The 10,191-nt window shown below is 65.6% G+C and overlaps 3 protein-coding genes across 3 annotated transcripts in view; 1 reads left to right on the top strand and 2 right to left on the bottom strand.

The window, feature by feature from the left end:
• The window catches only part of AMSG_09859 (armadillo repeat-containing protein 4), a gene marked incomplete at its 5' end in the record, with an annotated part of 4,130 nt that extends 3,853 nt beyond the window's left edge, over positions 1-277 (bottom strand). Inside the window, one exon of the mRNA XM_013898817.1 lies at positions 29-277. Coding sequence (XP_013754271.1) covers positions 29-277 — 249 coding nt within the window. The remainder of the gene's footprint in view (positions 1-28) is intronic.
• A 300-nt stretch (positions 278-577) lies between these two features.
• On the top strand, positions 578-6,722 carry AMSG_12296 (uncharacterized protein; the record flags this gene model as incomplete). The annotated part of the gene is made up of 2 exons (XM_013898835.1): positions 578-984; positions 1,363-6,722. 2 exons carry the CDS (start codon positions 578-580, stop codon positions 6,611-6,613), a joined length of 5,658 nt encoding a protein of 1,885 aa, XP_013754289.1. The 3' UTR covers positions 6,614-6,722.
• A 91-nt stretch (positions 6,723-6,813) lies between these two features.
• Positions 6,814-9,789, bottom strand: AMSG_12295 (uncharacterized protein; the record flags this gene model as incomplete). Its single annotated transcript, XM_013898834.1, has 5 exons — positions 6,814-6,831; positions 6,869-7,157; positions 7,245-7,736; positions 7,823-9,110; positions 9,597-9,789. 5 exons carry the CDS (start codon positions 9,787-9,789, stop codon positions 6,814-6,816), a joined length of 2,280 nt encoding a protein of 759 aa, XP_013754288.1.
• Positions 9,790-10,191: the final 402 nt, after the last annotated feature.

The raw sequence follows: 10,191 nt of genomic DNA, 5'->3' as shown, positions 1-10,191 counted from the left end.
CACGGGGGGGGAGGAGGAGGGTACGTACCAGCGAGACAATGGCGTGGGCAGACGGGTCGTGAACATAGTCTGGGAGAGCCTCAAAGGCGTCCAGTGAGGATACGGAAGAGGGGAAGGTGAGCGGGGAGGCAAAGGCAATGGCGGCCTCACGGGGAAAGTTGTCGTTGATATGGACAACACCCTCGAGCAGCTCTGCCACCACAGCGGCATTGCCCTCGGACCGCTTCAGCTGCCCGTCTCCCCTTCGCTCCACATTCCGCGCAAGGTACTGGCCCATACCTGCACTCGCTGTCCGGGGGTGGGAGCGGAGTGTTGGCAGAGGTGAAAGGTGGTGGGCTTGTGGTGGGTGGCCGGTGGTTGGTTGGCGGTTGGTTGGTTGGTGGTTGGAGACACGGTGTGGCCATTGATCAACATGGCGTGCCATTGATCAACATGGCGTGGCCATTGATCTTTGGCTTGTGGGCCCGCATTGTGGCCATTGACGTACTCTTTTGATTGGTAGGACGTGGCCAACGCACGCGTGGGCCATACCGTACACTTTGCAACTCTGCACACGGCACGCTTATTACAGGCAACGATGGCTCTTATTGAACGCTACCCGTACATCCTCAACATTGTTGTCCTGCTCCCAGTCTGTGCCCTGCTGTGGACCGGCCTTGCCGAGGAGCACCTGTTCGAGGGCAAGTTTGGGACGTGGTCCGACAACTTTGCCGCACTCCTTGCCGCCATGTGGACAGCCGTCCTCATCGTCTCCTTCATCGGCCTCTACGCTCCGCACGCATGCAAGGCTCTTGTCCTCATGCAGGTTGTCTACAAGACCATCTTCCTTGTCCTCATCGCTTATCCGCAGATCGCTGCTGCCGGCTTCGCCTCGGTCCCGCTCGCCGTCTACGGCGTCTTTTTCGTCATGGCCACCTCCTACACCCCTTGGCTCATCTCCATGCACAACGGCTGCACCGATGCCGATGCCAAGGCCAAGTCGGCGTAGGCCTCACCGCCCTCCCTCTAGACGCATCCTTGACTCGCGGTGGCATCCTACTACCTGCCGCTCGTGGCTTTCAACACACTGGGAAGCCACACCTGCCGCTCTCTCAGCAGGTAGGCGGCCAGCCAGCCACCAAGCCAGCCACCCAGCCATCTACGGCTCTATTTCCCCCCTCTAGCTTTCCCCGATTGAAACAAACGAGCCTCATCTATCAGCGATCGATGAGCCACCTCGCATGGTGACCGCCCCTCGCAAGCCCAAGTCCGGGCTCTGACTCCGGCTCGGGCAAGACAGCCAGCACCCCTCTTCCCCCCCCCCACCACAACTTCGGCCATGGTGCGGTTCTACCGCACACGCGCACCTGCAGCAGCTGCAAGCTCGAGCTCAACCACGGCCAACCAAGGCGCTTCTCCGACAGCAGCAGCCGGCTCTGTGGCCAAGTCTGTCCGCCCTGTCACCGTCACGCTCTGGGTCCACAAGCAGAGCGAGTACGAAGGCGCTGATGTGGTGGTCAACCTCAACCACTTGGCCGGCTTTGGTCCTGGGGACATGGTTGCCATCGCATCGGTTGAAGCCACCGACGATGCCGCCAACACAGAGCATGCTGCTGCTACCAGCCCGTCGGGCAACGGCGCTGACCCCGACACAGCCTCGTTTCCCTCCTCTCGCCGCAGCTCGGTGGCAGGTGTCAAGCAGGATGGTGATGGCTCGCCGGAAGAAGGCGCCCATGCCGGTGCGACTAGTGATGATGATGCCGCCGCCGGCGCGCAGGTCCTGTACCACTCGATCCGGCCGACCGCGGCTGGTCTCACCAAGCGGTCGAACCTGCGGATCTCGGTGAGTCGCGCAGTTGCAAGCGCCTTTGGCCTCCGCGACCGGCAGCAGGTCCGCATCACCAAGCTCAGCTCGAACGAGCTCGACCGGGTCCAGGTCGACCACGTCGAAGTCACCTTCAAGTCGCAGTACATCGGGCGATCCGACATGTGGCGGTTCATGGGCGCCATGGCCCGCGACGCCCCGTGCGTCTACACCGGCAAGTCGCTCACTTGCGTCGGCATTACCGTCTCCGTCCGCTCTATGATCCGCGGTGGCGCGAGCGTGCTCTCAGGCGTTGTCACGCACAAGACCAAGTTTACTGTCCGCTCGTACTCGGCCCAGGTGTTCATCCTCGTCCAGATGGCTGCCGAGATGTGGGAGTGGCACCCGACCTCGGGCGATTTGCTCTTTGAAAAAGCCACTCGCTTCCTTGAGGAGCTCTGCACCCGCTGGGTCGCCGAAGGCTGCCAGCACGCTGTCTCCATCGTACTCTTTGCCCGCCTGCACACCGACAACGTCGCAGACGCGCTCGGCGCCCCGCCGCTCGCCCCGCACTTTGACGTCTACAAGCTCCTCGTCGACACCGAGACCCGCTCCTCGTGGGACTCGCTCATTGTCCGTCTCAAGGCTGAGTTCTGCTCCTTTGTCGCCTCGGCCCGCCTCTTTCTCATTCGCAAGCACGCTGCCGACTCCCCGGCCGCCGCCGCCGTCCTTGAGGCCGCTCTCTCGTCGCCGCGCTCCTTCATCTCGCTTGCCCGCGAGGGCAACATCCTCGAGGCCATCAACCTCTGCCTCAACGTCTTTGACCAGCACAACGTCGACCGCAACATGGTCCGCACCGGACAGTCCATCATCATTGTCTCGCCGGGCACCGCCGTCTTCTCTGTCGACAACTCGCTCGCACTCCTCACTAAGCACCGCATGATCGACAACGGCGTCGGCGCTGAAATCCTCTGCCTCGCCCCACCGCCACTCCACGCTGTTCCGCTCTTCCTCCTCGAAGAGCCCGACGTGCTCCACGGCAAGCTCCGCGCCAAGGCTCCGTACTGGCTTGCTGTCTCGTTCTTTGAAATCGACGCAGCACCCGGCAGGGTCCGCCCGCTCCAGCGTCTCCCGCACGCCACAGCCCCGGCTGTCGGGCCGAACCCGGTCGTCGATCCCTCGCTCCGTGGCCACAGCTCACTTGGTGGCCACCTTGCCTCCTCGCTCCGTACCCTCGCCATGACCCACCTCTCCACCCGCGTCATCAACGCCCGCCTTCCCTTTTCCGGGGAGTCCAACATCTCTGGCGACGTTCTTCTCGGCTCCTCTGTTGGCTCCTCCGTCGGCCAGTGGGAGTCACCCGAGGCCGCCGCTGCCGCCTCCGCCGCCGCATCCTCCTTTGCCCACCACTCGTTCAATCTCCGTCGCCCGCGCGACTCACGCGTCCACGAGCCTGACGTCCTTGCCTCGTTTGCCTCGTTTGATGCTGCTGTCTTTGGCTGCTCAGTCCCTGGCCCGTCGCGCGGGCGTGGCCATGCCCGCGCACACTCCCGCGACGACCGCTCCGTTGTCGGTCGCTCCTTGACCATTTCACCGTCACGCGCCGCGAGAGCTAGGACCTACTCGGGCACCTCGGTCCCGATCCGTGACCGCACGCTCTTTGTGGCCGGCCGCTCGCCGCGCTCGCCAGGCGGCCACTCGCCGCGCTACTTTTCGCCGTCCGAGTCTGACGACGGGCGCTCCGACCAGTTCTCGGTTGCCTCGTCGCCCTCGGAGCACTCGCTGCTCATCCCAACCGCAGCCGGTCTCGGAGGTGCCGCCTCTGGTGCGTCGTCGACCGGCGGCGGATCGAGTGATGCCGGTGCCGCCGCAGCGGGGCCAGCGCGCAAACCAGGCTCGACAGCAGCCCGCGTCTACGACGCCGACAACCCGTTCAAGCCGCTCACCCAGCAAGGCCGCAACGCGTCACGCCGGCGATGGACCCACATCGCGCCGGCGTCGGCCCAGGTGGTGGCGCAAACCTCGGGTTGTGCCTCGTTTACCCCATCGGGCCCCAACTGGCTCTCGCTCTGCTCGCCAGCGCTCCTCCCGCTCACCACCGACTTTTACCCCGACTCGTCGGAGCTGCGTCAGCGCGGCTTCCAGCAGCGCCCGCACTCGGTCACACCCGACCTTGACGACGTCAAGTACGCCGCTATGAGCGCCATGATGAAGGAGCTAGTCTCACAGCGGCTCGCACAGGGCTTCCAGCTCTACGTTCCCGACGCTGCTGAAGCCACCAAGTCGGCGCACACGGCACTCTTTCCGTGGCTCGCCGGTCGCGGCGCAGCATCCAACTCGCCGCCTAAGATCCCTGCAAGAACCACCTCGCGCATTTCGTCGCGCCGGCTCACTGCGTCGTCGCGGCGGCAGGCCCGCAAGCTCCTCGCCTCGCCCGAGCCCGGCGCCGACGGCGGCGGCTCGGCCACCGTCAAGATGTCGATCGGCCAGACGTATCACGAAATCACCGAGGGCGACAACGAGACCATCCAGGTCACCATCCACGGCCTCCCGCCCGACTCAGACTACCTCAAGTCGATGCGCTTCGACTACGAGTACTACACCTGGACTCTGCTCTCAGACGCGTACGTCGTCAGCCGAGTCGAGCTCACGCCGCACCTTCTCTCCGAGTACGACTGGAACGCGCAGGACAACATGGTTTCCGGCATGCTTGAGCCGAGCCAACCGCAGGTCACGCCGCTCGCCTGGTGGCGCGTCCGCCTCGCCCTTGTCCCAGACCTCGACTCGGCCCGCGATCCCGAGACCGCCGCCGGCGCCTTTTCCAAGTTTGTCTCCAACATTGTGCGGACCGCCCGGTCGGAGCAGCAGACCGCGCTCGCCGTCCGCGTCGCGCCGTCGGTCTCCGGCGCCGCCGTCGGCGTCTACCGCGGCCGCTCCCGCGGCCGTCACCGCTCGGGCTCAACCGCTACCGCGCCACGCTCAGGCGAAGACATCACCACCGGCTTCCGCATCTCACTCCTCTACCCATACCTCAAGTTCACCTGCGGGGTCGGCGAGTTTGGCGCGGCGCTCGGCGAGTACGTAGCCATGCGCGACGCGTGCGGCGAAGTCCTCCACGCTGTCGCCCACCGGGTCTCCCACGTCGCCGCCACCACCCGCGTCGAATCAGTCCCGGACACCATTTCAGCGTACTACTGGGGCTTGCTCTCGCACGTGGCGGCGTGCCTCGCCAATGCTGCCGGCGACATCGCCATCTCGGGTGCGAGTGTGATCACCACGCTCAAGACTAACATGTGCCTCGACGCGCGGCTGGATGCTGCGGCGCTGGCAGCCGTCTTTGTCGACCGCGGCTGGCTCGAGCCGCTGCGTGGTGCCGTTCACGCCGCAGCTGCGTCGGGCACTGTTGCCACCGCTGCCGTCACGGACGCCGCATCAAGTTCGTACAGCTGGGCGGTGGCCGGCCCGGCAAAGCCGCTGGCGGAGCTTGCGCAGCTCCGGGTCTTGCCCGAGCCGTCGACTGTGGCCCTACCCAACGGTGACATTGACGTCCCGGAGCTCCTTGCCAATTACTTTCCGTCGGCCGCCGACGAGGCTGACATGGCCGCCTCGCCGGCGTTCCGGCTCGTCGACCTCGATGCGCTCGACTCAACCGGCCGGCCCGAGTGGCTTAAGATCGAGTACGAGGGCGCGTACTGGCCGTCCAAGGTCTGGCACATGGAGCTGCAGTGGCTGGTTGCGTCGGGCGTCTCCATCCGCGAGTTTCTCACCTCGTGCACTCGCCGTGCGCGACAGTGTGGGTTTTCTCTCGTCCAGGTCCCGGTCGGCTCGCGCGGTCGTGAGCGGACGCCGATCTGGCGGGCGCGGACCCACATCGGGCTTGACCCGACGCTTGTCGCCGATCAGCCGCACCTGCTGCCGCTGGTCAAGGCTACGGTACTTGCCCGCTTTGAGTTTCTCCTTGACAACGTCCAGCGCGAGCCCGAGACCGGCACCATGTCACGAACGTATCTGCACGTCTCGGGCGTGGCCGTCCTCTACGAGGCCGACGACGGGTTTTGGTGGTCCGGCAATCCGATGCAGCCAGACCAGGCGCTGTGGGAGCTCTTCCGTGCCTTTACTGCCTTTTGCGCTGACGCCAACCGCATTCTGCAACTGCTGTACCCTGCCGACGAGCGGTACACCCTCGCGGCGGCGCACGGAGGGCATGAGCTCCACACCGAGCTGGTCGCGTGGCTGCGGGCCCGGGCAGAGGCCTCGCTGCGGCAGGGCGCGCTGTTTGCGGTCCAGGCCCGGCGCCTGGGCGTAACCGAGACGCTGCTCAACTCGTTCCGCTCCGGCGGGCGGTCGCGCAAAGTTGAGGGCGCGCTCCTTGCCATGTACGGGGGTGGCGAGGCAGTCCGCGAGCTGGTCCTCGACGAGTTTGATGCCCGCGACCTGCCAGGCGGCCAGGAGCCGTCGGTGGCCAAGCTCTCGGACGAGCTCTGTAACTGGCTCCGCGAGCAGCTGGTCCGCGTCCCGGACCGCAATGAGCTCGCCAAGCGACTCGGCGTTTCACCGGTCCTCCTCCAGAGGTTCGCCACCGGCCGCCGAGTCAAGCTTGTCGAGAACATGCTCCTCCTTCACTTTGGCCGAGCTGTCCAGATCGACGAGGAGGCTGAGGCTGCCGCCGCCGCTGCCGCCTCTGCTGCCGCAGCTGCTGCAGACGTAGCGGCCGCACTCGCGGCCGGCAAGATTGAGGCTGCCGGCGACGCTTCGCGGCTGGTTCTCTACTACACCCTCTCGGGCATCGACTGGGACATGCAGGCGCAGCTGTTGTCGGGCTCGTCATGATTGCGTATGTGCCTCTGCCCGCGCCCATGACTTTGCAATCCGGGCTGCCACAAACACCTCCGGTCGCCGCGCAGTCCACATGCTCGCCAGCTGCGGGTCGTCGAGCCGCAGTCGCTGGACGGCGGGATGGCTTGCCGCTGCTTTGGCCACGATTGCTGGCTGCGGCACGCAGCCCAGCTCGTGAAGCTCCTCGAGCTGCGTCACTGCAACCGCCACGGCTTTGGCGACGGCAGCCTTGGGAGCATCGCTCGCTACCTCGCCAAGCGCGGCGTCAAGCACGCGGTGGATTGCTGCCGTGGCAACGGCAGCAGCAGTGGCTTTGGCGGCAGCGGCGGCCTCGGAAGCGCGGATGGCGTCTACGAGCGGGGGCGGCAGTGCGCCGTCTGGCATGTCCGCCAGCTGGGCGACAAGACGGGCCCGGGCGCCGAGCACTCCGTCTGCATGCCGATGGTGACTAGTGAGGGCATCAAGCATGGCCGAGGCGATGGATTGCGGAATGGGCACTAGCGGTGTGAGCTCTGTTGCCAGCGCAGCGCACGCCGCGCTGGTTTCCACCGCCATCACGAGCGAATTGAAGACGCGATGCAGTGGGAGGGCGACGATGGCAGCAGGTGGTGGGCGCGGCAGCGACTCGCTAGCAACAGCGATGTTCGCGAGCCAGCCTAGGACGACAGCGTGGACGGCCTCGAATCGGAGAGCCTCGGCCGAAAGGATGTCAAAGGCAGCAGCGAGACCGTGGGTGAGCTCGGGAAGGACATGGCGCGGGAGGCCTGGGTGATGGGCAAAGATAAAGTTGTAGAGCGAGAGCGCGATGAGCGGGTTGCCGTCGTCGATTGCGGCAGCGGCGGCGTGTAGCGCAGCGGTGAGAGTGATCTCCTGCGGGCGGGCGCCCGGAAGCTGCGGTCGGCAGACAATACCAAGTGCAGCGTAGCGGAGGACAAGCTCGTCGTCAGACTCTTGGCCGACGTTGAATCGGAACTGCGAGGTCATCGAGAGGGTGGCTGATGAGAGCGAGGAGAACGAGTCACGATCCTCAAAGGCGAGCTTGGCGGTGAGGGCAGCGAGATCGACGGTCGGCGCGTGGCCAGAGCCATGGCGCGTGTGGGAAAGAGGACCCATCGCGCTGCGCTCTTGGCCTTGAGAATGAACGGAAGGCCGCTCACAAAAGCTTCTCCGCCTGCGACCTCACGATAGACTGGAAGTAGAGACAATGCGACCGCGGCCGCGCCGGCAGCGGCCGAGTCGACAAGCTCGAGCTCGCGATGGGAGGCGTACGAGAGGAGCAGGCCAAGGAGGCCGTGCTCCGGTAGCGAGGCATCGGCCTGCCACGCTGCAAGCAGCTCGCAGAGCTGAGGCGGGAGAGTACTCGAGGTGAGGGAGGTGGCGACAACCGAGCCGGCCATCGACTTGGCGAGGCCGAGCGAAGCGTACTTGACATACGACTTGCAGAGGAGAAGATGACACTGTGTGCCGCCTAGATCAAGGGCGCATACCACGCGCGGAAGCATCAGCGCCGGTGTTTCGATGGTGATGTCAATGACGAGGAAGATGCGGAGGAGGCGCGGCGCGGCGCGGCGAGCGGCGGCAAGCGCATCGGCGATGATCGCCGGATCGAGGTCGCCGGCCGGCGCCGACGGATTGAGGGTGAGAAGTGCAATGAGGGTTGTGGTAGCCTCGCACGGCGGCGCCACTTCCATGTCAGTGGTCACGTACGCAGTCTCCATGTAGTCGCGATCGGGATCGAGGCGGATGACCGCGTGTGGCGAGTTCGGAAAAGCGGCAAGTGCGGCAGCGAGCGCCGCAGTGATGGCGTCCATCCCGCCCGAGTAGAGAAAGGCCTGTGAGTGGGACGAGAGTAGGTCTGGATAGCGCGCAGCCGGTACGGACACGATAGCAGCTGCAAGCTCGAGCGGGGTGAAGATCGGCGCCGGGAGCATGGCAAGGATGGCCATGATCTCGTCGGCGGCAGCCTCGAACAGCCTGCTCGCCATGATGAGTGTGGGCTCCTCGGCGTAGGCGGTGGCCAGCAGATGCGTCAGCCAAGCGACAGCAACATCATCAGCATCGCCCGTCATGTCGGTATGCTCCAGTCGGGCGACGAGACCGGTCGCCAGCTCGCGCAAGCCCCAGCGGGCGAGCAGGCAGTCGTCCGGGAGGCACTCTGCGGCGGAGGCGAGGCTGTGTGGCGAGGACGGCGGGCGTGGCGGAGAGGGCACGACGTCAGACAGGTTGAGCGCAGCAGCGAGGGCATGGGGCGAGGGAGTAGCACCGAGGCGGGCGAGGACGAGGTGAAGGCTGTGGGCGAGGGGCGGGTCGAGGAGCGGGGCAACGACGAGGGCAAAGACACCTGGCGCAAGGAAGATTGCTTCGGCAGCCGAGGCGATGGTGGTGAGATCGAGAAGGTCATGGCGGAGGAGGATGGCGGCTTTGGCGAGGAAGACGTCGAGAGGATGGGCGTTGGTGAGAAAGACCGATGCGTGCGGCGGTCTCAAGGTGGCTGGCAGATGGCGGTCGATAACGGCGGCCACGAGCCTGCTAGCCGAACCGATGTTGTCACGCATGTAGATCGGCGAGAGCGGCGAGGCGACAGGGAGGGCCAGGGCGTGGGTAGTGGACGAGGCATCGGTGGCGATGGAGAGTCCGAAGGCAGAGAGGGAGTCAGCGGTGGCCGGCGAGCGGAAGTCGGCATAGGTACGACGCGAGAGTTGGAGAAGATCGGCGAGATGGGCCCAGGAATGGAATTCGAAGCCGGGATCCATGTCGGAGGGCGGGAGACAAGTGGTTTATTGGGCGGGAATGCCCAATTGCAGCAGCTGCAGTCCTGGTCGCGTGATCGGGTCCGATGTTTGGAGCCTGGGATGAGGTGCGCCCTAGGAGAAGATGGGGGGGGGGGAAGGGGGGGAGGGGGGAGGGGCGAAGGTGGAGAGTGGCGATGTAAACGGCGATTAGACATTGGCCTTTGTCTTGCGGCGGATGAGGCGACGGCGCTTGCGGCGCTTGTGCTTGCGCATCTTGCGCTTGCGCTTGCGGAGGACTGACTCGAGGAGCATGTCGACGACGGGGGCGCCAGCGGGGGCCACGACAGGCTCGATGGCGAGGTGATCCCTCAGAGCAGCGTCAACGATGGGGGAGAATGAGTTGACCGCGCTGCTCTTGTCCGAGACAACCGAAGCCATGAACGAGGATGCAGCAGAAGGATGCGCCGCCGTGGACGACGCAACCGATGCAGCGGACAGGGTTGAGGAGGAGGAGGAGGAGGAGGAGGAGGAGGAGGGACGACCGACAGTCGGCGTATCCATGGCAAGCGGAGCAAGAGCAGCGTTTCCAGCAAAGACTTCCGCAGCGCCACCCAATGCAGCCAGATGATGAGCAAGAGCCCCATCGATGACCATGGCCCTACTCGCCGACTGGGAGAGGCTGACCGAGTGCGACATGGCTGTGCCCACCGCCTGCGGCATGCTGGTGTCCTTTCCCATACCCCGGCCAGGGGCAATTGCAGCTATGGCTGTGTGCGGGGAGGGGGAGGGGAGGGGGAGGGGAGGGGGGGGAGGGGGGGGGAGTGGGTGGAGTGAGGTAGT

The sequence above is a fragment of the Thecamonas trahens genome, assembly GCF_000142905.1.
Source record: "Thecamonas trahens ATCC 50062 unplaced genomic scaffold supercont1.51, whole genome shotgun sequence".
Taxonomy (NCBI): domain Eukaryota; order Apusomonadida; family Apusomonadidae; genus Thecamonas; species Thecamonas trahens.
This window is presented reverse-complemented; position numbering and strand designations above follow the sequence as displayed.